This window comes from Struthio camelus, chromosome 5 (assembly GCF_040807025.1).
Source record: "Struthio camelus isolate bStrCam1 chromosome 5, bStrCam1.hap1, whole genome shotgun sequence".
Lineage (NCBI taxonomy): Eukaryota > Metazoa > Chordata > Aves > Struthioniformes > Struthionidae > Struthio > Struthio camelus.
In genome coordinates, this window is record NC_090946.1 from 77810994 (window position 1) to 77834593 (window position 23600).

At 48.5% G+C, this 23600-nt stretch overlaps 2 protein-coding genes across 3 annotated transcripts; one reads left to right on the forward strand and one right to left on the reverse strand.

Moving 5' to 3' along the window:
- Positions 1-478: 478 nt before the first annotated feature.
- Positions 479-2041, reverse strand: LOC104141428 (inositol 1,4,5-trisphosphate receptor-interacting protein-like 1). Its single transcript, XM_068947648.1, has one exon. The coding sequence runs from the start codon at positions 2020-2022 to the stop codon at positions 535-537; it is 1488 nt and encodes a 495-aa protein (XP_068803749.1). The 5' UTR covers positions 2023-2041; the 3' UTR covers positions 479-534.
- Positions 2042-12712: 10671 nt separating this feature from the next.
- On the forward strand, positions 12713-23268 carry LOC104141393 (potassium channel subfamily K member 16). Of its 2 annotated transcripts, XM_009670687.2 has the most exons (5): positions 12836-13133; positions 15212-15332; positions 16661-16827; positions 18378-18546; positions 22332-23268. In XM_009670687.2, exons 1-5 carry the CDS (start codon positions 12939-12941, stop codon positions 22637-22639), a joined length of 960 nt encoding a protein of 319 aa, XP_009668982.2. In that variant the 5' UTR covers positions 12836-12938; the 3' UTR covers positions 22640-23268. The 2 variants fall into 2 exon arrangements, with proteins under 2 accessions (XP_009668981.2, XP_009668982.2); XM_009670686.2 differs by lacking the exon at positions 15212-15332 and having other exon boundaries at positions 12713-13133; positions 22332-22748.
- The last annotated feature ends 332 nt before the right edge of the window (positions 23269-23600 follow it).

The following is a 23600-nucleotide window of genomic DNA, read 5'->3' on the forward strand; positions in this document are numbered from 1 at the left end:
AAGAGCAGCAGATGCCCATCATCGCAGGGAAGTGCTCGGAGAATTCCCCTCTGCAGTCTGGGGAAAGCATCTCTCCTACGTGTTCTCATGCTGCTAACAGCACGTTTGTACGTTGAACGGCACGCCAAGACACCCTTTTAATACTGAAGGGCAGCGCGTAGAGAAAAGAATTGGGTGTGCTGCACAGCCGGTCAGGGGGTTTGGGGCCCGTGATTGGAAATGGAGCAGCTGGCTGGCCGGTGCAGAGTGCATTGGCGTCTTCCTGCTCCTCATCACTGCGGGAGGTGCCGTGCTCACCGCAAGAGTGCAAGTCAAGGTCCTGCTTCCTGGGCAGCCAGCAGAGCCCAAAGAGCAGACGAGGCCTCCAGCAGAGGCCCCGAACTGCCACCTATTCCACACAGTGAAGACCACTGGGTTCTTGGCAAGCCTGCTCAGCTCTTGGATCACGTGCCCAGACTCCTGCTGCAGTAGAGCCATCTCCTGCCTCAGCTGCTCCTTGGGCTGCTGCTGAATTTCCAGAACCTTCTTTGAGCGTCATCGTAACAGGCTCCGGAGACGATCTTGCAGCTCCCTGAACTGCTGCAGCGCCTGGGCGTGGGCATCCGGCTGCTGTGCCAGGTACTGGAAGAGGTTGAGCGGGCTGGCCGTTTGGAAGGCCGGTGGCAAGGACACCTCCCCGGGCACCCTCTCGTTGCCTAGGAGGAAGTGGTGCAGCTGTTTCTCCTCCAGGCAGCGGTGCAGGTAGTGCAGGATGTCATCGAGCCGCTGCAGGAGATCCCGCCTGTGCCAGCCTGACAGAGCTGTGACTGTGAGCAGGTGCATCAACACAGTTTTCAAGCAGTAGGGGGACAAGGCTGTGGCCTCCAGGAGATGGGCAAAGAGCTGCAGACACGTCAGGTGGCAGCTGTCGCGGGGGACGTGCCTGGCCACGAACCTGAAGAACAGCATCTCTGCAACAGCGCAGCTCTCCAGCCAAGTTGTGCTGCTGCTGAGGCCGGCCTCTGCCTCCTGGCTGGTCAGGAAAACTGCCGAGTCGCCTTGCTGCACCCCAAGCAACATGTCGATGGCCAAGGAGTTGCCAGCGGTGTTTTCCAGGTGGAGCTTGCAGGAGCGGGAGGAGGGCAGCACCGTCAGCTGGCAGTGGTGCGAGGCAGGCAAAAGCAGCCAGGCATTCATGACTATTAGGTGGAGCCAGTGGGCGGTTTTCTCTACGTCCAGGTAGCAGTGGCTGCACAGGTATTGCAGGAGGAAAGGGCCCTGATTTCCACCCAGCTCAGCCTCGCCGGGGTGCAAGAAGCAGCACACGTCGCCCAGCAGCCGCTGCCTCGAGCACACGCACTCGAGCTCCACGCGAACACGGCCGTGCCTCGCCGGCAGCTGCCCGCCAGTGCCCAGCTCCAGGTGGAAGGAGAGCCCAGTTGGTGGCTTCAGGGGCACGAGCAGGCTGTAGACGGTGTCCCCACGGGAGCTCCAGCCTTCGAAGGTGCTGCCCACCCCGATGCATGCTTGCAGCCGTGGCAGAACCGTCTTCCAACTGATTAGATGGCAGGCGCGGAGCAGGTCGCCCACTAGCGCCTCCACCAGCTGGCACCTATTGGCCAGGTGCAGCTCTGGCAGCTGCATTTGCTGCATGAGAAACCTTCCCAGGTCCCATTCATTGACGCGGGCTTCCTCTTCGTGCTCACTGCTGGAGGAGCTCTCATCACCGCTGCTGTCAGACTCGTCAAAGTCCAGCTCGGTGGCCATCCAGAAGAGCCGCAAGAGCAGCCCAAGGACTCCAGCAAAGGCCCCAAACAGCCCCATGTCCCACATGACCAAGAGCACGTCTTTCCAGAGAAGCTTGTTCTGCAGCTCCTCAGTCATGTGATCAAACTGCTGCTGCAGCTGAGTCATCTCCTGACTCAGCTGCTCCTCACGCTGCTGCATCTGCTGCTGCGTGGCCAGATCTATCTGGTCACTGACCTTCAGCGCCTGCAGGACGATGCCCAGCATGGCCAGGACGAGGACAATACCCACAGCCATGGCCTAGAGGAGATGGGAGAGAAGGTGGTGAGCCAGGCTGGGTGGCAGAGAGCTTGCAGATTGGGGGCAGGAGCTGCAGGCACGAAGGGGCAGGACGGGAGAGGTTGTGAGGACGCTTGGAGGCAGCGAGGATGGCTTTGCGAGGGCTGCCTGAGTGGGGCCCACCATCCACCCCAAGGAAAGCGCTTGGGCCCTGGTGCGCGCGGGTTCGATGGGGATGCAAGCTGTGGATGTTGCTGTGGTGGGAAACATGCTTGCGAGCCTGCCCTGAGGCCCAGCACCGTGTCCAGGCTTTTCGCCGGGGGCAGAGGTGTAGAAAGGACAAGTGGCACCAGAGTGGGGAGTCCTGGGGAAGCAGTGTCCCGCAGAGCTGCGGGTGCGCAGCACATGCCCAGCACGCCTCTGGGCAGCCGGGGTCACTGGGAGCCCCGGGCACGTCTGTCCCCAGCCCGCAAGGCGGCAACGTCCCCCACCCAAGGCGCTCCTGTGTGGGGCTCATCCCTTGCCGCAGTGCGCGCTGGAAAGCCCCGGGAGGGAGGGAGGGAGGGAGGTGGCATTTGTGCCTTGGCCCTCGTCCTGCCCAGCCTTGCCCCCCACCACGCTCACCCTGCAGAGGCTGCTGCAGCCTGGGCTGGCCCAGGCCATAGTGCTGTGAGCCCAGCAGCGCTGCGGGGCCAACGCCTGCGGGGGCCGCGCCCTCCCTTTGTGACTTGTCCTCTGTGCTGTCACGGGGCCAGAGCCCCTCTCCAGGGCCAGCCAGCCAGCCCTGGCCATCATCTCCACGCCGCCGCCGTGACACAGCCCTGCCTTGGGCAGCCAGAGCCAAGGCCCCGGCATGCACCACGTGCGAGCCCATGCAGCAGCAGCAGCACAGCGTGCCTGTTGGCCCCCCTCACCACGTGGGCACAAGCACCCAAAAACGCCCTTAGCCCTTATGGGAGCGAAGAAGAGGGACTGTGGAAGGAGGTCCTCGACTTCCAAAGAGAGCTTCAGTATTTGCTGAGCCAGGCGGAAGGGCTCTGGCTTGCAGCTGCTCCCGGTGCATGCCGAGAAGGACGAAGCTCGAGGCAGGGAGGAAGGTGTATGATCAGAAGTCTCCGCAAGAGAAGCAAAGCAGATGGGGAAAGTCTGTGCAGAAGTGTAAGCAGTGCTAAGGCACGTTGGAGGGCCAAGTTTCTGCCTATGTTCCAGAGGAGAGATGGAGGCAAGGGGTAACAAACAGAGCACAAACACTAGCGCGCACCAGGCTGCCGTATTTCTCCAAATCCCAGACAGCTCGTTCTCGGCAGCTAGCACGCCAACATTTCTGACCTGCATCAGATGCAGGTCACACTTCACGTGCTCAACAGGCAGAACTAGGGCACCCCTGCCAGCGTCAGCACGGCCAGCATGGTTAAAGCTTTGCAGATGTGCTGCACTCAAAGCACACACACCAGCACTGCGGGCCACATGTCGAGGATACGCTGGCCTCACTGCATGTGTGTGACACAACACCTGCACGCCTATTTGTATTTGGGACCCCTCCAGCAGGAATACAACCCTCGTGTATAGGGGAAGACTCGTAAGCTCTTTGATAATCATCACACCAAAAGAGCTGTGCAGAAACCCCGGCTCCTTTCCACCATGGAGCCAGAAGGGGCAGAACACAGCCAGTCTATCCACGACAGGCAAAGCCATCCCAATCATCTCCCAACCGAGGGGTCACAGGCTGCCGCACCATTTGAGGCTTCGCTTTGCACACATCCCACCCTCCCCGAGCAGCCCTGCCGAAGCTCACGCACACCCCGCGCCATCTCTGTTGGCCACCACTGCCCTCCATGTCGTGGACCTTCCACAGCTTCACCATTTCCACTTAGGCAACAAGAGGGTGCCCAGTGAGGCCCCTGTCCCCAACCTTTCCAATGGCCAGTCTGCTCAACCTCTTCTGCAGTCATGGAAGCCATAGTTAAGGTGGGTGGGAGATGCTGGAGGTGTAGTTGAAGCTTCATAAAGCACGTCTTGTTTGAGCAGTGACAAGAGAGATCTGGCCACGCAGCAGTGGATGCAGCAGCACGAGCAGCAGCTGAGGCAGGAGATGCCTCAGCTGCAGCAGGAGTTTGAGCACATTCAGAAATGTGTAGTACAGGCATCCTCTCTGAAAGAAATGGGCTTTTTCTTGTCCAAAGATGGGGAGCTTCTTTGTTTCAGATTACTTTCCCTTTTTCTTTTACTTCATATTCCATCTGCTCCTTCCCCTTCTCACTTCCTTTTTCCATTGCCTTCCTTTTGCTTTCTTTTCCCTCCCTTCTTAACCTGTCCCTCCTATTTTCTACTCTTCTCTTCTCTTCTGTTTCCCTTTCCTTCTTTCATTTTTCCCCTTCTTGTCTCTTCTCTATTTTTGCTGCTCTTTCTCTTCTCCCTTTTCTTCTTTTCCTTGTTCACTTTTCCTTTTGTTCTTCTCCTCTTTTCACCTTTCCTTCCCCCTTTTCCTCTTTTCTGTTCTCTTTTCTTCTCCCATTTCCCTTTTATCATCTTTCATTTTTCTCTCCTTTCCCTTCTCCCCTTTCTTCTTTCCTTTACTCTTCTGTTTCCCACTCCACTCCTCTCCTCTCCCCCCTTTTCTGTTCTCTTTTCTTCTCCTGCTTCCCATTTCATTTTTCTCCCCTTTCCCTTTTCAGGGAAGATGTGATCTTTGTCAGGTGGGACATGGGGCTGTTTGGGGCCTTTGCTGGAGCCCTTGTACTGCCCTTTGGACTCTTCTGGTTGGCCACTGAGCAGGCCATTGATGAGTCTGACAGCAGCAGCGGTGAGGGCTCCGACAGCAGCAGCGGTGAGGGCTCCTCCAGCAGCAAGGAGAAGGAAGAAGATGAGGAACAGAAGGATGCTGCTGCAGCACACAGGCTTTCTCCTGAGCAGCAGCTGGACTCCCCGGGCAGGAGGGCACTGGAGACCTTCTATGAGCAGCACCTCTGGGGGCCAGTGCAGAACATGGCCAACACCTGCAAGGCAATGGGGGAGCTGGTGAGCTGCCTCACCCATTGCCTATCAGATGGTCTCTTTGAAGACTTTCCTGCCATGGCTGGAACTGTGCGTTGGGGCGGGCAGCGTCTTTGAAGGCTGGAGCCACCACAGGGAGGACACCATCTGCAGCCTGCTCATGCCCTTGAAGCCATCATCTGGGCACTCTTTCCATCTGGTGCTGCACACTATGGGGGAGCTACCAGCAAGGCATTGCCATGTCCTTGTGTAGCTGGGGTACACAGGTGAGAGGGAGCAGCTGCTGGGGGAAGTGCTGTGCTTCCTCCACTGCTCCAAGGCCCAGCGGCCCACTTTCGTCACAGCAGCTGGCTCCCACTCAAAGAGACTCGATGTTTTCAGGACTCTTTGGTCCTTTCCTGTCACTCACCTGGAGTTGCATACTCTTCTGTAACCTCTTCTCGAAGACGGGAAACCTGATTTGCATTTTCTCTTGTTTATTCTCCTGAAAACAAGAATCCTGAATGGAAGAATCCTGAACTGAGGATAGCTTGTCACCATAGCATTGTGAAAAGTTTTTCTTAACTGGGCTATTTCCTGCCTCCCAGAGGAGATCTGACGTGGATAGCCAGCTGCTGGAGGGTCTCCGTTCCAGTCATGTTCAGGCACTACTAAATACTCCCTGTATAGCCCTTGGGGCCCAGCAGTGCCCAGGCCAGCAGCCCTGTCTTGCAGGAGGGCGGAGGGATGGGACCAATCCAGGAGCTCGCCTCCTATACGTGAGCTACAGGACCTAGCAGTGCAGGGAGCTCACTGCCAGTTTCCACATTTCCCCAGGTTTCTTTCAAGTCACGCTGTAGAGGCATGCTCACTCTCAAGAAGGAAATTAATCCAGTCCAGGACCAGTCCCTGGGGAGTCCTAAGATACCAAGGAAAGAGGGCTGGCAGTGAAGGCACTGCTGGTGCTGAGGAGTCTTTTCCTTGAAGATGATGTCACCAGCATAGAGGAGCTTCCAGAAAAAGCCTGTTACATGAATCCCTAATGTTTATGATGAACCATGAAAGAGCCAGCACAGATCTCCAGGTGAGCTGCTAGTGATGGCAGATACATCGCTGAGCTGTGTCAGCCCCTGCTGTGGCATTCTCCCATGTTGGGCTGCCTTGCGCAGCAGCCCTAACCTCCTGCATGTCTCACCGACACCCAGCTAGCAAAGGCTAGCGCTAGCTAGCACCACCTGCAGCATTTTCTTCACTTCTGGAAAGCAGCCCATTTGCTTGACAGTTGGTAGTTATCCACAGGAATTGGGCTTTGCAGGTCCTAAATAGCAAACTGGGAAGTATATGGATCACTGCTGAAGAAAACTTTAGCGTAAGTATATAATAGCTTGGCATGAAGTCACAATAAAAACATGAAATGACCCATGTTGGAAGACTGAATGTTCTGACCGCAACTGTGAGTAACAGATATTTATAGGAGAATTGTTATAACAAAGTGTAAAAATGAGGGTCATCTAATAGTTTTAATCCTAAGCACAACAGGAAGTACATCCACAATTACATGGCAAGGAATTTCCATAGCAACTGATAACATTTTCCATTAACATGGAGTTAATTTCAGGCTATAAACAGCCTGAGGACACAGACTGCATAATGATGTAGCAAGATAACTGACTCCATACATAGAAAAAGGAAATGATTCCACTGTAAGTATGGTGAAAGGCAGAGGGAATAAGAGTGGGACTCACAGACTAAGAGTGTTGTCCCAGTGTATCATGTCACAGGCGGGAAATGCTCCTTGCCCTCCATTACCACCGGATCTCGCTACATGGGTTTCCCTGCAATGGACTGGATAAATAATCCAGGTGCTAAAAGTTTGTGTTGCTTCTTTTTCCTGAGCCCATAATTGCGTCATTGGTCTGTTCTGGCTTTGGAACAAAAGGTATTAATTAACTCTGTTACCAGACGTGCTGCCTCCTTGATTGGTCACAAATTTCCAGGAACCTGAGAGCATTAACAGGCCTTACTGTCCCTGCCCATCTCCCTGGGACCTTCCCTGACCCTGCTCAAGTCCAGGCGCCCATTTCAGCCAGCCCAGGGCCATCAGTCCCTGCCCCACAGTGCTGTAACGGTGCTGGTCTCCAGCCCTGCCAAGGTCCATTCATGTAACAGGCCTCTGTCCGGCCATGGGCCTGTTCTGGAACCCGACCAGTGGGTGACAGCCTGGACCAGCCTTGGCCTGTCCCCATCCCTGCAGAGGCACCCGATGCTCAGGGCTGGGGCTGCCCTTGGCTGCCCTGCTCCCTTTGAGGCAGTTGGACAGGCGCTGGCTGCAAGGCCCTGCCTTGCTGCCACGAGGAGCCCTTGATGATGTTAGCACCTGTGCCCACAGGGAGCCACCAGCCCGTACAGCACCCTGACACAATATTCCTGTATTCTGCTATATTCCTATGATACCTATATTCTGCTATAGGTCCTTACCAGGAAGCTACACCCAACCCATTCACAGCCTGCCATATCCTAGTAGATCACGTTGTTGATATAACTGCCAGCGACAGATTAGGTGTCAATGGGACAGTCTCAAAGAGAGAGGTGAACTGGGCCAATAAAAGCCCTCCCATTGACTTACGAGTTGTGGAGAAGTGCTACTTCTTGATAGCTGGAGCTATTGGTTTTCCATGACTGAAGACAACAGTGATGAGGTTTTACAACTGCTTCTTTCAGCTCCTCTTTGAGGCATGTGTAGCATTGAATAGGTCTGTTCCCATCTGGCCCAAGGGCTGGGGGAATGTAAGGGAAGTGCTGCCATTGCAAGCAATTTGTTTTGTTTAACTAGGATCTAGGAGGAATATATTTGTGATCTCCGCAGTGCACAGGGATAATGGTGGCTGCTTCATCAGATATTTGGGGAGGTACACTGGGGCAGTCTATCTAGTCAGGTCTCAAACAAAGCAGGTGTGAGAAGCTAGCATCAGCCCTCCAGTGATGAAGTTTTACCCACAGCAGCTCCCAGTATTTGGGGAAATGCTTAATTGTGATGACCGGGGTGTGACATCAGGGTAGCCCAGTGTCCCAGTCCCTGAGGTGGGAAGAAGTCAATAATGGTGCTTTGGTTCTGCCCAGATCACCTTTCTCACTGTGATTCTCAGTCAGTAGCTACTGAGGCACAACTCCAGAGACAGCCATACAGAGTGTGTTTTGCAGCTCTTAATCTAGCAAGACAAGGAGTGGAGGACAGTCAAGACTAATAGAAATTATTCTTACATTTATGAGGAATCCTTTCAAATGGAGTGCTCTACTGAATGGATGGATATGCGTTCCTCCTGCCCTTCTCCCCCAAAGCCACTTATCCTTGAAGATCCCCTCAAAGATCCTAGCAGTGAGCAGATACTGTGCTTTCTCTTGTTCCCTCTTTTCCTCTTTCCCTCTGCAAGTGTCCTCCTCAAATACAAGCAAGACATTGTGTGATGGGATCCTGACAGTTATCTGGACATTTTATAGTGGCTGTTAAAGAATCTCAGGCAGGTGTGAGGAAGCAATCTGAGAAAAGTTGATATGTATTCCAGAGCTAGAGGAAAACAAATGTCACAAGTATTCTGGCTGCTTCCTTGCAACCAGAGGCTTCTTGGGATGCATGTATAGAGAGTAAACATGTTCTCTTGGAGATGGGGCTAGAGAATCCTAGTTTAACATATATACTTCAGAGGTGGCAGCATGAGAAAGACAAGGTTCCTGGTACCTTATCCACCCTGATCAAACCACTACAACTGAAGTCAATATAAAAAATTTCATTGGCTTCCATGAACCTCAGGTTTTTCCTTCCATTTTTTCTCTTGTGTTGATATATTGAGCAAAGAATACGCTTGTATTATCTGCAGGGCTGCAGTGTGCAGACAAGGAAACACTGCATTTGCACATGTAAAGGAACTTCTCTTGGCTCACAGAGCTGAGATTCCAAGAGACAGAAAGGGGCATAGGGATAGGTGTCATTATTTGTACATAAATATTTGAAATCTGAGGAACAAACACACCTTCGACATTCTATAGCTTCAAAAGAAGTGAAAGGAAACATGACATATCCTGTTTCTACAAACCCTTTTCCAGTCACTTTAAAGAAAATCTTTACGCTTTTAAGGATTTGCAAAGCTATGTATCTTCATTCATGGTTTTCCTGTTTTTGTCTGAGGTCAGGCAGGTTTGTGTGTGAAAGGACAATTAGCACTGGACAGAGCGAAGCCATCTGACACTTTTTGTTCATACCAGCTCAGTGAAGCTAATCTCAGAGTTTCTGCATTTTCTTGTATTTTCAAGCACAGTAAGAACACCAGGGCTTGAAGAACGGAATAGATTTTAAACGCTTTGTTGATGGCTGATTTGCTTCAGTGTTTTCTCATGATTAAAATAGGACATCTGCTGAGTTAACATGGAAACTGTGCAAAAAACAGATGAAAATGCTGGAAAATCTAAGGTTAAGCAAGTTAACCATCCAAGAATATCTGTGATACAGCCAAATTCAGGTCTGCCTGATATCTGTTCCAAGGTTAATATCCTCATTCAAGAACTCTGCTTTCCATCCCTACAAGTTTTTCTCAACGGTGGCCAAATTCCCATTGAAGCTGGTGAGAACAAGCTCTGACGCTTACATAGGCAAGTTCCAATTGCATGGGGACCATCCTTCTGAAATCAGTAGAAGTTATTTCTGTAGGTAACGGTCAGTGATATGGCCAAGCATTTCCTCATGAGAAACTAAGCCTCTGTTTTGTGGTGTTCTCTGGAACGTAACAGCTCAAGGCTCTCTCATAACTCTCAAATCAAGGACTTCAGGACACCTGGGAGGCCTACACCTGAGGACCCCCATGTGAGAAGCCTTGAGGCAGGTAAGCAGCCCACAGAAGGTCTATTACAGATCTCCTTAATTGGCTGGGAGAGGAAGGCACAGTTATGTGACCCATCAGATAGGAGATATATCAATACCTCATTGAAGTCATGGAGTAGCTAAGAAGTCCTGACAAAAGTAAAGATGAAGGAGGGAGAAGTCATGCTCCAAGCCAGGGCCAGTGATTATGTGCTCCTGGGAGGGTCCCTTCATGGTCATGAGATGGGATGAGTCATAAGCCTCTGGGAAAGACATAGATTTTCAGCCACTGAGTGGAGTGCTCTCTTAAGGGAATTAAGGATTTCATGGGAAACGCTCCAGGGAACACTAGGGAACAACACTAGGGAACCGATACAGGCAAATTCATAAGCAGCAGCATTTACGATTGTTTGCAAGCAAAGGCTGATCTATACTCATTACCTCACTGTGACAGAAAAAATAGAGCTTCATCATTCATTAAGACGTCTACCGTTACTGGCACTGAGAGACAAACGAGCTGGCTATATGAGGTGATAACACTATGACAACTTCTTGGTTTGCCCTGGAAACGTGGAAAGAACCTCAGCACTTACAGGTTTGATCCTACAGAGTGTACAGGCTGACATGCCTCTAAAACTCATGGGGATTTTGCTTAGCTTGCATCTCTGGGCCCCAGCACAACAAAGCATTTGTGTATTGATTACAAAGGAACTTCTCTGTAATGAAGACTCCCATGACATCATAGGATCACAGGATAATTCAGGTTGGAAGGGACCTCAGGAGGTTTCTGATCCAACCTCCTGCTCAAGACAGGGCTAGCTCTGGGGTTGGACCAGGTAGCTGAGGGCTTTATCCAGTTGGGCCTTGGAAAAGCTCCAAGAACGGAGATTACACAGTCTCTCTGGGCAACTTGCTGCAATGCTTGACCATTCCCAAAGGTGAAAAGTTTTTCCTTACATTCAGTCGGAACTTCTCTTGTTTCAACTTATGCCTGTTGTTTCTCATCCTCCTACCATGCACTGCTATGTAGAGCCTGGCTCCAACTTCTTGATGACCACCTTGTAGGTATTGAGGGGTCACAATATTAGGTCACGCTATAGGTCACCCCCAAAGCCATCTCTACTCCAGGCTGAAAAAGCCCTAGACCCTCAGCTGCTCCTCACAGGCAAATGCTCCAGCCCCCAACCATCTCAGTGGTCTTCTGCTGAAGTTGCTCTTGTCAATGTCTTTCCCATAATGAGTGGCCCAAAACTGGATGCAGTATCTAGATATGGTCTCACAAGTGCTGAGTAAAGGAGGATAATCATTTCACTTGATCTGCTGGTTATTTTCCTGTTTCCTGTTTCTACAGCCCAGGATGCTCTTGGCCATCTTTGCTGCCAGGACATATGGCTGGATCATGCTCAGCTTGCTGCCCACCAGCATCCCCAGGCCCTTTTCTGCAGAACTGCTCCACGGCTAGTCAATCCTCACTCTTTATCTTTGCAAGGGGTTCCTCCTTCCCAGGGGCACAGCTTGGCATCTGTTCTTGTTAAATTTCATGAAGTTTCTGTTGGCCCATTCCTCCAGCCTGTCTAGGTCCCTCTGGATGGCAGTCCTGCCCTTGAGTGTATAGCCTGGTCCTCCCAATTTTGTTTTATCTGCAAACTAGATGAGAGTGCACTTCATCACTCCTCTACGTCACTGATAAAGAAGTTTAACAGGACAGGTGTCAGGACAGACCCCTACGATACTCCACTTGATATTGTCCTCTAGGCAAAGGACAACCTCTTTACCCTGACTCTCTGAGCCCAATCATACAACCACTTTTCACCGTACTGTAAAGTCCAAGACAGGAGTCTTGGATACATTGCACAGGACATGTTGGTAGAAGAACCTGGCTAGACCAGAATAGAGCACTGGCATTTGAAAGGTTATGTGGTGGGAGGCACAGATTGTTGCATACTGGATACAACTGACTGCAGTTTGAAGAGGGCAGATGTTCACATTGGTGAACATCTATCTCTTTACAACAGAATGGGATGACAGAACATCATTATTCAGTGTGGAGAGCTCAGGGTGAGTCCCAAACCCATTGAATTTTCATGAGGCAAAACATATGTGCAGATAGTGCCCCAAAGGTAGATCAGAGAGGTTCAGAAGGAGGCAGTTGAGGTTTCTGAGGGAAAACTGTGAAACAAAGGAAAAAGACCACATCTGAATGCTTTAGGAAATCTACTTTTCTCATAATCTAGTGGTAGGAGTAATCAGGCTTAGTGAGAGTCCAGGCTGGCTCAGCACCAAGCCCATTCACAAGGCATCGTTAACATGGAAGCGCACAGTAAGAAGCCCCCTCAGTCCACGCTCCAGCACTTGCAGGTACGTTTGTGCCTTAATGGAGCTTCCTTGTTGACGCAGCCAGTACCGACTGGGCAGTTCTACTTGGGTTATTGCTGAGGGAAATCATCTGCCTTTGCTTACACAAGCCTGGTGCTTTTGCAGCCTGCACCCCTTTGCATCTATCCCCAGCGTTTCGCAGCAAGCTGTTGTGGTCTCACGGTGCCCTGTCCTGGGCTGCAAGCAGACAAGAGAGGCCCAGGAGAATGGCCTGGCCACCTCTGAGTGGAGCTGCCCCTGGACACAGAGGGAGAGGGGGATTCTGGGGTCGTCGAGGCTTGCCCTGGAGTCCAGTTCTTGAAATTTGCTAGAGGCAGAGGGGGAAAAATAATATTTTTCCAAGTGAGCTCCCCTGTGGGTCCTGTGCGAGCTGCCCTCACCTGTCCCCCAGAGTCTCAGGCGAACGCCTCTCAAGCAGGAGGAGATGGCCCTGTGCCAGCTCCTCATATCCTGACCCACTTTTCCTGAGAACTCAGCAAGGCACAGTTTCACAGACAAGAGGAAATCTCTAAACTGCACACAGCCCAGAGAGTGGAAAGTTTTTTTGTTGTTGTTTTTTTCAACTTTCCCATGAACGTATTTGACAGCTCGCTGTCCCTGTCCGTGCAGGATCCCAGCAGAAACCCGGGCTGGGGCTGTGCTTCCTGTCTCAAAGGAGGCTTGCCAGGAGCACGAGGGATTTACCAACCGCCACCTTTCACTCCCTGTCCCTTACCGTGTCCCGCCGAGGGCCATGTGCAGTGGCAAGCTGCAGACAGGCTTGCTGGTGGCTGGCTACTTCATCTACTTGCTGGTGGGCGCAGCCGTGTTCCAGGCGCTGGAGAGGACTGCCGAGAAGGAGCAGAAAATGGCAGCTGCCCAGATGAAGGAAGCTTTTCTGCAGAACTTCACCCACCTCACGGTGGCGGAGATGGAGCAGTTTATGAAGGTGAGTGCAAGGCACCGGGGAAGCCATTTCTCCCTCCCCTTTCTCCATTGGACTGCATTTCCTATTCTGCCTTGCTACACAGATGACTTTCACTGTGTCACTGTGTCACTGTTGCGAAAATTTGGATGATTTTCGCAAACCCCAAGCCTGTTCTCTGGTCTGATTAGGCAGATCGTGCTGATGGTAAATACAGCACAGGAGGCTGGACAGAACCTTTTGTGTTGGCTATTGAAAAAAAAACAGAACAAACCCGAGGGGCCTGATTCTTTTGACTCTTGCCTCCTGCCAGCGTGGCTTACGGTGGGGCTGTGCTGATCTACAGTGGGTGGCACGGCATAAACAACGAGGCTGTCAGAAACGAGTGGGGGTGATTGCCACACGCACGCAGCAACATCACGGGCGGTGCAAAAGAACAATGCAGCAAGCTCTGAAATAATCTCTTGGGGAAAAAAGAAACTCAGATCTCTGCAAGGCTTGTGGCATAGTCAGGGTTTGTTTCTCAAAGGCATTATGGAAGCAAGACACACAACCTTGCCAGAGAAAGGTGTTTCTAGTCACCGCAGGGGAAACGGAGTGGCTACAGTTCTCTGTTCATCTTAGCTATTTGGTAGCTCTGTCTACTACAATGCAGAAAGAATGGAGACTGAAAATAGCCTTCCTGTAAGCATTTCTGCATGGGAAACGAAGAGAGCTCTCAGTAGGCCAGTTTGCATGATAAGGAGAGGAGCTGAGAAGCAGTATTTCTAATAAAGCAACTATTGATCCAGCCCCCACTTCACATATGCATGCACCCTCCTCAGCTTGGACTAGGGGGGGACAGGGGGGCAGTTGGGGGAGAGAAAAGAAAATAAAAAGAGGAACGTGTTCAGGAGAATGAAATCTTTGTGCCATGGCTGTGGAATAATTTCTGTTAGCCTTGATTTTGTGGGGCACCAGCAGAAGATTTGATAGGGGAGGGAAGGGAGAAGATCTTCCTGGTGCAATTTTTTCCAGCCTGTGTCTTGCCTCTAGCAGGGCTCAGCCCTGGAGTTTATCTTGGCTGCCTCTGTACAAATAGGCCTGTGATCCAGATATCCAGCCCCCCGGCCTCTGCTTGCTAAACACAAGAACAGCTGGGTATTGCTTTCTTTTTTTTTTTTTTTCCCTAAAGCTTTTAAAAATATATCAACATTAGTTATTATTAAAACCAAGGAAGATGGGAAAAAAGTCTGAAAAAGCATAGAATCATAGATGATAGGTCTGGAAGGGCTTGGGGGAGACATCTAGTCAATCACCTACCCCAGGACAGTCTTCACTGAGCCCAAACCACTTTCTGACAGATGTTTATCTACCCACACGTCAAAAGCCTAATTGCAAATACTCTGTGTGTGTGTGTGTGTTCGTGTGTGTGTGTGTGTTCGTGTGTGTGTGTACTCATGCATGCAATTGAGAGAGCAGTGCACATGTCTGATTGCAATTGCACCAAAATAATGGCTTGAAACTGAGTGAACTTTCTCTGGATTTAAATCTGTGATACTACTCAGAATACAACCTTGAAATGAAATTCTGCAAGCGTGTCATATGCACCATGCTATAACTCACTGGTACCTTGCTGGGATGGATCAGGCACACTGCTCAGTATACCTCCACACAGATGAGGAATTAGACCTTGGAGCCACCACTGTCATCTCCAGGGCAAGCTCCAAACCAGCAATTAGCCACCCCATCACTTAAAACCAGTGGGCTGCCCTGCTCTGCCATGTGCTAGTCTTCTCTAGGATCCTTCGTTTCCAAAGTAGGTAGACTGAAAAAACTAAGGTCCCTGGGAGGTGCAGTTCACACTAAAAAAACAAGTTCTCATATTAGACCACTCAACATAACTATAGGGCAAAGAACTAACACTCAGAAATGCTGTCTGGCTGCCAGCAAGGCTTTGCCTTCCTTAAAAGCTAAGCTGTGAATGGTGTTTGGAGTAGTGTTGAGGACAGGTGAGTGGTACTTACAGGAAAGGAGCAGTAATGGCTAAATACATAGTGCTCTTGCAGCAAATGCTTGAGAAAAGCAGCCGTGCTGGTACCAAACCTTGCTTTCCCTCGCAGAACCTGACTGAAGCCATTCAGAACGGAGTATACCCTGTTGGAAAGGAATCACAGATTGAAAACAGCAACTGGGATTTCAGTAACTCCTTCTTCTTTGCAGGCACGGTTGTCTCCACAATAGGTAGGATTTTCATGTGTCTGTGTGCGTGTCTGTGTGTGCGTGTGTGGTGCTTATTATGTATAGTTGTTAGGACCTGAACAGATAGTGCTTTCAAGGGTAAAACTCCCGCTCTTCATGGGCTAGGGGCGGAGGGGGAAGCAGTAACAGGCTTGGTCTTGAGAGCATACTACCACAAATACCACACTGTATTTTTTTCATTATTACATTTTTCTGCAAGCAGAGATCAGTTGCTTCCCATCAAATTTTGTTTCTCCAGCAAGGGAGAGAGGCTGTCACAGGAAAAGTACAGCTTTGCTTGTTTCTCTGCACCTTCCCTGCAGAGGTCTGTGGGTGAAGCTACATCACGTATTTCTACCCGTCTTCAAAACCCCAGGATCAGGGATGTCGGTTTTTGTTGTCGTGAAAGTGGAACAGCTGTGTGACAGGGAGCACAAGATAGCTGAAGCACTTGGGGGCCTAGCAGCCAATAAATCTGCCAGTTGTCTTATTTGTCTTTTCCCTCAGAGAAAGCCTTGAACTCTGGGAGTAATGGATGCCTTGAGACGAGCTAGGCTGGGGAAAATGCCTTTTCTCAGGGTCACTGATACAGTAAGGACATACACAAAGGACAGGACCCTTGTACTCAGATATCTACGCGTCTGAGAGGAACAAAGTCACCAGTTCATTAAAGGACGTGTCTGGAGTTCTGCAGCCATTGTTTCACTGCTTAGATAAATTCTCTTTTGATAAGATTTGAAACCAAATATCTCTTTGGCATGGATATATCAGCCACCATTAAGGTCTAGACTATTTAGCATAGGCTATTCTTATATACTCTACACTGCTTCCAGGACTTGAGCCAGTATCTGGACATACCAGCTTACTGGCATTTTGCCGGGGAGGTCACTAGCACAGCACTGCGCTGTATGCTCCAGCCATGACTTTGCAGGCAGATTGACAAGAAGCTGGGGATGGTCTGTATCTGATTCTGGCATGGTAAGCAGCCCTGGACTCCAGTCTTGACATCTTCCAGGTCCCCGGTCTTCTGGTTTCTGTCTTTCCATGTACTTGTCAGAGGAGAGAGCATGTTTTCAGATTATGCTTTCATTCCCATTAAGGCTGGGCTGGAAGCACACAGTGCTCTCTGCATCCTCCAGAACGTGCAGGGTGAATCACTTCATCTGCCTACCGGCGTTGTCAGAGAAAAGCAAATGCACAGGGGTTGAGAAGTGCTAGCCCTGTCTTCTGGGGGCAAAGGTAGGCCAGGTTCGGGTCGGGTAGGTGTGAATGGGACTGTGGACTGCTCCAGCTCTTTGGAATACCTCCTCTGACCCATCTTTCTTTCATAGGCTATGGCACGCTACGTCCTAAAACTGCTGGGGGCCAGATCTTCTGTGTCTTTTTTGCTCTGTTTGGAATCCCTCTGAATATTGTTTTTCTGCACCGTGTCGGTAAGATGCTCTCACTGCTGTGTAAAAAGCTGGGGAAATTCCTGTACGAGAAAGGAATGAGAAAGGTAATTGGTTTCACTTACTCAGGCACAGTGATATGCTCACTGCTAGGCTTCTTTCAAGATTCATCCTAGCATTATCCTCTGTTATGTTTGTTCTCATGCTGCGTTAGGCACCGTACTAGGACAGGGAAGAGAGGTTCTTCACCCTGCAGGGCTAAACAGACAAGGCAGCCGTAGAAGAGAGACACGGGCAGAGAAAGGGATGCATTTGCCCTACTCATCTAAATGCCAGGCATCCAGCCTCCTTCAGCAGTCAGTGGAAAGAGCAAGCACCTTATCCCACGTCTCTAGAAACTTCTCTCAGGAGCTAACACTCTTAGGAAGTACTATTCTCTTTCTATGGAGAGTAGACAGAGAATGAGATGATTAAGCATCTCATTTTTAGACAGCAAAAATTAGGTCAACCAATGCCATCCAGATGTTAAGGGTATCAGTAGATACTTGACTCATTGCCTAGCCTAGCCCCTCTCCGCCCTTGACTCTGTCAGTCAGGAAACAGCAGGCTGCAGTTGTCCATTTGAGCCCAGTTGTTGAAAGGTGAGGAGGCACATGTAAAGGCCTAGAGGCAGACCATCTCTTGCCTGGTTATGCCCCAAGTTCTTGCAGCTTCTCCTGGTCTATCACCACTGCTAAGGAAGTGGGAAGAGCTTTTCTCTGCCTCCTACTGTAACCCTCTTTCAGGAGGAGGTATGAATGCCACAGACAGCTCTGTTCAAATTGTTGAATTTCTCCCCATGTCTGGCAAACTTAAACAGAACATAAGGCTTGATCAGATATCGACTCTAGCATATGCACAATGCACTAAGGCATGGGGAATTATCCAACAGTTGCCCTTCATTTCAAGACAATCCGGAATTGTAAAATTCTGTACATAAATTATAGGTATGTCTGGCTGAGAAGTCTCAATTTATAAGTCTTTTCTTCCCAGCCAAGGCTTCTTTCTGGCTGCGTGGGTGTAGCATGGCACAAAAGTCACTTTCCAGACACTTCATCGTCAGGAGCTCGTTTGACAAAGGTCTTGTAGCTGGGTATTCATTGAGCGGGATCCAAGCTGTGGCACTGATCCAATGCATCTTCAGAGAAATGCAGGCAACATTCAAGACTCCTGGAGATAACGTTATTGGAATAGGTGTAAATTCTCCATGACTTATTTAAAACATATCTATTTTCTCAGGCAACTTTGGATATTTTTTGAGTGCGATACCTAAAAACTAATTAAAATGAAGTAATTTGGTGAAAAATTGAAATAGTCTGATTCTGATAACAGAGGATAGGAATTCCTCCCATAATTCATGGTCACTGGAGGTTCATACAATCACTAAAAAGCCTACATGTCCCTCAGTTACAGTAGCCATGCAAATCCCATGATGCCTGGCTTCCCCCTGCTTTGGAGTCAGGCTGAGGTACCTTTAGCGGGAGATAATTCAGTACAACCCTTTAGTCCCTGTGGTCCTAGTAGGTATGCCCAGATAGCTACCCATTTGAATACCCCACCATTATATATGACCTACTGTGTCAAATCAGAATTATAATTTAATTGGTTTCTTTTTCAGAAGAAGATCAAATTTCTGACCCTTTTGTTCTTCCTGGTGACGGGGATCCTAGTGTTTCTGTGTTTGCCATCACTCTTCTTCCAGATAACAGAGGGCTGGTCCTACAGTGAAGGAATTTACTTTGCATTTATCACCCTCAGCACCATTGGCTTTGGTGATTATGTAGTAGGTAAGGTTGAATTTAGAGACGAGACACACCAAAATGCTGGGAATACTACCATATTTAATTAACCATTAAGATGATGGCACAAGCCTCTAATGAAAGTACTATAGAGACAACTCTTCCGTCTGGGTCTTCCCAGTCTTTGCCGTGTATAGTTCTAGGGGAAATACTCATCCCTCTGGGATTGCATGAGCTGATGAAAGCTAAGATGTCTATATATAATGATATACAGTGCTTTAGGATTCAAAGAAGCCACGCATTTTGGGGAGGGGAAAGGGAACTGCTGAGGAGGATTCGGAGAGCCTGGGAATTTGCATATACTGAAAGGCAACAGTTTGTGACAGTCAAACAAAATAAGGCATGTATCCGTGCTTTGGCCATCTAAATTGTACATTTCAAAGTGTACAGTAAAGAAATAATTGGTCACATTTCGGAACACATGATTTTACAGCAATTCTCCTCAAAGCTGTGGAAAAGAGAAAAGTGGGGAAATGTACTCAGTCATCAAAAAATGGGAGCTTGTACTCACATATCAGTACAGAAGTGGCCTTTTAGTCTCCTAAGCACCACTGGATGCTCTTTGACTTCACAAGTTAGACCTTTGAATTTCCCCTGAGGTTAAACTGTTTAAGCCACAGTTCAGTGAGCTGGAGTGCTTCCAGAAACACTTCCGTGGATCTGCTTACCAGAATACGCTCTCCATGGAATTAGCTTCTAGAGGAACTCCAAAAGGTACACCAGAGGCCGAATCAGTGTCCATGGAAGAAGCAATCAAACACCTGGACCGGAGTCAGAGGATCAAAGATTTCTCTGCTACAAACTCTCCTGCTGGCGTCTTGCCAACCGAAACTTCATTTCAGCAGGGGTACAAGAAGAAAACTCCGGAGTTAGTATTTGAGCTCCAGTGCTGCCTCCACAGTGAGTGTGGAAGTCTCACTTTGCTTTCAGTGGACAGACATCCACAGCACATGAAATACAAGGCTCTCAAGCCCTGCAGAAGGGCAGGAGGGGCTTTGGAGAGTGACTGACTATCTTTCTGCTTGTTTGGAGGATTTCTTATGTCAGGACTTTGGCAGAAGGGGCCCACAGGCTTTTCCGGACACTCTCTGATATTCCCTGCTGGCCTTAATTTTCCTGAGTATAAGGCCAGATGATACTCTGAAGATCCAGTTGACATCTTGCTTGTCTGCATGAGTTTAAAGATTGTAATGCTCTCATGGCCTAGCTGATTGCTCATCTGTGATGTAATGGACTCCTTTCCCTTCCCATAGGATGTGCAATACAAGCTGTTGGTTCTGACTTCCTGTCTGTCAAAGGCCATTAAGTTTCACACAAATACATACAAGCTCAAAGTCTCTGGGTAGGTTGAATAGGTCTGATTCTGAGAAATTTACAGGATGTTTCAGAAACGGAGCAGAAGACATCGTCATGGCAAGAAAATACCAACATCCAAGACCTCTGCAATGGCAATGAGTTGGTTAGGCTACATTTCTCCACGTGATGCCAGCAGGTTAAATCTCCCTCCGCCTACAAAACAAAGGAAATCAGTCTCCCATGAAGTTCTCTTCTCACCTAATCCAGAGAAACGTTCTTTGCCCCCAGCGCTGGTAAGCGGTATTGCCACAAGCAAGACACAACACTCAGGCATCTGAAAGGAATCTGCATCACACAACAGTGGCCACCTTGCTTACTGTTTTCTCCGGCCGGGGCTAATCTTTGTCATTGCAGTGGAAGACAATAAGGCACAGGCATTTCTTTCCTAACCATTTGTGGGACTGATGACCCTCCCCTGTGCAATGCTGAGCACCTCAAACTTCAATGATATGCAGTACAGGAAGATGGAAGGTAACTGGTGCCTCACAGGGGAAAATGTGAACAAATGGACAGCAGCCTAACTGGCTTACTCTCCTCCCTTGTCCAAAAATACAGGTGTGCTTTACAGTAATGGGAGCAGGTCATAGCCTGAAAACCACCACTTCCATTGCACTTTCCTCCTCTGCATACATGTTATTTTATAAATACAGTTAAAATATCACCATTATGCAGGCCTTCTGGCTCTGTGATTTCATCTTCATTAAGATGACTTAATTGGAGCTGAAATATTTTTCCTGCAGCATTTATCTCCATTGGCATTTAAAAATGGCAATAAAATAATAAGTTTAATGCCTCATACCTCCACAATGAAACAGGTAGAATCAATGGCTGTCCTCACTATTATACATTTAGAATTGATTATAGATGATAGATGGATTTGTGCTGGCTAAATGGAACAGAACGAATTTGAGTTTATTTGCATATTAGTGATTCAAAACTGTTTTGTAGCTGTTGTACTTCAAGCATGAGAAAAAGCCTCTCTTGTGCAGGGAGATATCCTAGGAAGATGGCAGAGTCTGAATTTAACTGTTCATTGTACACACACACATAGGTGAAACTACACTTGGGCTGTAAACCAACTTTATGCTCTACTTAAGCCCAGTTTTGAGTGAACATTGCAAGGACGTTACAAGTTGCTAGGCTAACACAGCGTTGAAACCTTATCCCCAAATCATGAGCGCAAAAGCAGATGCTTTGCAGCAAGGCTGGCAGCTCCTATGCCAAGTCAACTCCACCAGAAGCAGAAGAAACAACTGTTGGATCTCTGTCCATGAGGACAAACCTGCCCACTCTTGCCCCATTTCCAAAGCTCTTGCGTGAAGAAGTACAAGAATCCTGCACATTGATTTATGTGATATTAAGCACTGCAGGACCTGAAATGAATTTCCAGCATCCTGACTTCTTCCAGGCAGTTTCACAAAGGGAAATGCTCCACTAGGCTTGTGCTAACCTCCATACCCATGCATGTTGCTATGTTATCTCCTATGTGGAGTCACCCTTAACAGTGACTTGTAGCACTTGGTAAGCAGTACTGCCATCGAATCCAAGTTTTCAAGCCATGGTCATATCAGCTGGATCATGCTAATAAGGTTGTGTGGGATTAAATGCAGTAGGAGCAAAAACTCTCTGAGCGTTGGTCATGGACTGCTGACGTCTGAGGAACCAAATGAAATGACCCATGCAGAACAGCAGGTGTGGAATACTGGGTGATGCTAAGAGGTTTGGACTGCATGAAATATGCTTCGATCCACTGATTTTCGACACAGAAAGTTATGTTCTCAGTTTGTGACAGTGAGTTCTCATCAGTCACCTACCTTTTTAGTGGAGGAAGATCTGGGTGCCTTTCAAAAGCAAAGTAGGAATTGCAACTTCTCTCTTTCTAGGATCAAGGGTACCTGTAATTTAAAGCCATTATGTATTAGGTCATAATCACACTTTGTTGGAAGAATACACAGAATTATAATAGTCTAGGTAGCAATTGTAGAGCAGTTCTAGCAGCCGACTGTGCTCTGCTTTTTGTGCTTTGTGAGTTTGGGAATATTTTCATGATAATACAATGCAATTTACTTGTACATGCAGCGATTGCAATGGAGTTGGTATGCTATAGGGGTAAAATATCCTGATCTGCTGCTAATCCGTCTGAGCCCCAATATATCTTTTTGAAGGGCCAGCACGGTGGACTGGCGTATAGCAGCTTATTACAGCCACAAGAGACTGGCCCTACCTGAACCTAAAACATCTTTTCCTCTGAGCTGCAGCCTTGCTGGGGAAGTGAGAGACTCCCTCACAATGTAAAGGTCACCTTAAAACACTCAGCATAAAATGCTTTGATGAATTCACTAGGTTGTCCCATTTTACACAGCCAAAGCAATTTTAACTTGTAAATTTTCCTTTTCTTTCTCTCTCTCTGTTTGAAGGAAAACAACCTAACAGGAATTATTTTTCCTACTACCGAACAGTGGTGGCCATTTGGATTCTTTTTGGTCTTGCCTGGATTGCTCTCCTGTTTAATTTATTAACAACGATACTGGAAGATACTGAAAAAATAATTGCCAAGGATCTCCATCAAATGGGAAAGGTGAATAGAGACAGTGAAGCAAGTCAACAAAGAAGATGTTGGCATGCTCAGTTTATTCCAGAAGAAGAACTACAACCACCACATGCTGGAGGAGAAGCACAGAAGATGGAGTCATTAACAGCAGGCTCTGAACACCCAAAAAAATGAAAAAAAAGTTTTTTCTTATAGCAAAAATATTTCCACAACTTACGGGGATTGAATTCTTCATTGGAGATTTGCTAGTGCATTATTCTAAAGAAGTTCCCATGGAAATAACCTTTCTCCTGCCTTTTGCTGAGACATGACCTTTCAGAACGCAAGATTTCAAGTTACACAAACCCAGACTATTAATGGTAAGAAATTTGCTCCTCAGTTTGCCCCCAGGTTGTGCTAACAACCTGACAAGTGCACTGGTTTTGCAAGGCTTCTTTAAGGTTCTTCCACAAAGACGCAGAGGTGGCGTGTGGTAGAGCTTGCTGGTTCTGTTTGGATTTTGCTGCTTGCAAAAAATCACGTCTGTTCTGAGAACTGACATGCACAAGCTTTTCTGAGGCATTGCATAGCACCTTTGGAGAAAGAAATAAAGGGATATAACTTAATAATGCCTAATTTGAGCTGTCATATTGAATAAGCCTGCAGGACTTGAAAGACACATTTGAAAGGCAGGACCTGGGCTCAGTTAAGGGGCCCAAGAGGCATCTAATGGACAACGTTAAAAAAGGGTTAGCTGTGTTAGAAATGGTTTATTCTACCTCTTCCTGTTTTATACAAAGATGAATAAAGCCAATTTCACCTCCTGTCCCTGTGGCTTTGAAAAAACCTTTCTAATGGTGGTTGTAAAGACCATATAAACATATGCATTTAATTCAATTTTTTGTAGCGTTTTATAAGAACAGTGACTGCTTTGAATGGAGGAGCCCTCATTGCATCAGAGCCTTGCTGCTATGTTTGTATTCCGCAGGTGCTTGAAAGTAGTTTAAAAATGATCCTATTGTGCCGCGCTAAGGTAGCTTGCCAAGTACGAACATTGTCTAAACAGTGCAACCCCGTCGTCAACCAAGTAAAACAAGAATCTCAAATCTTGGCTTAGCCTCAGAGTTTCAGGTGTATTGTGTGGCATGCAGGTCAT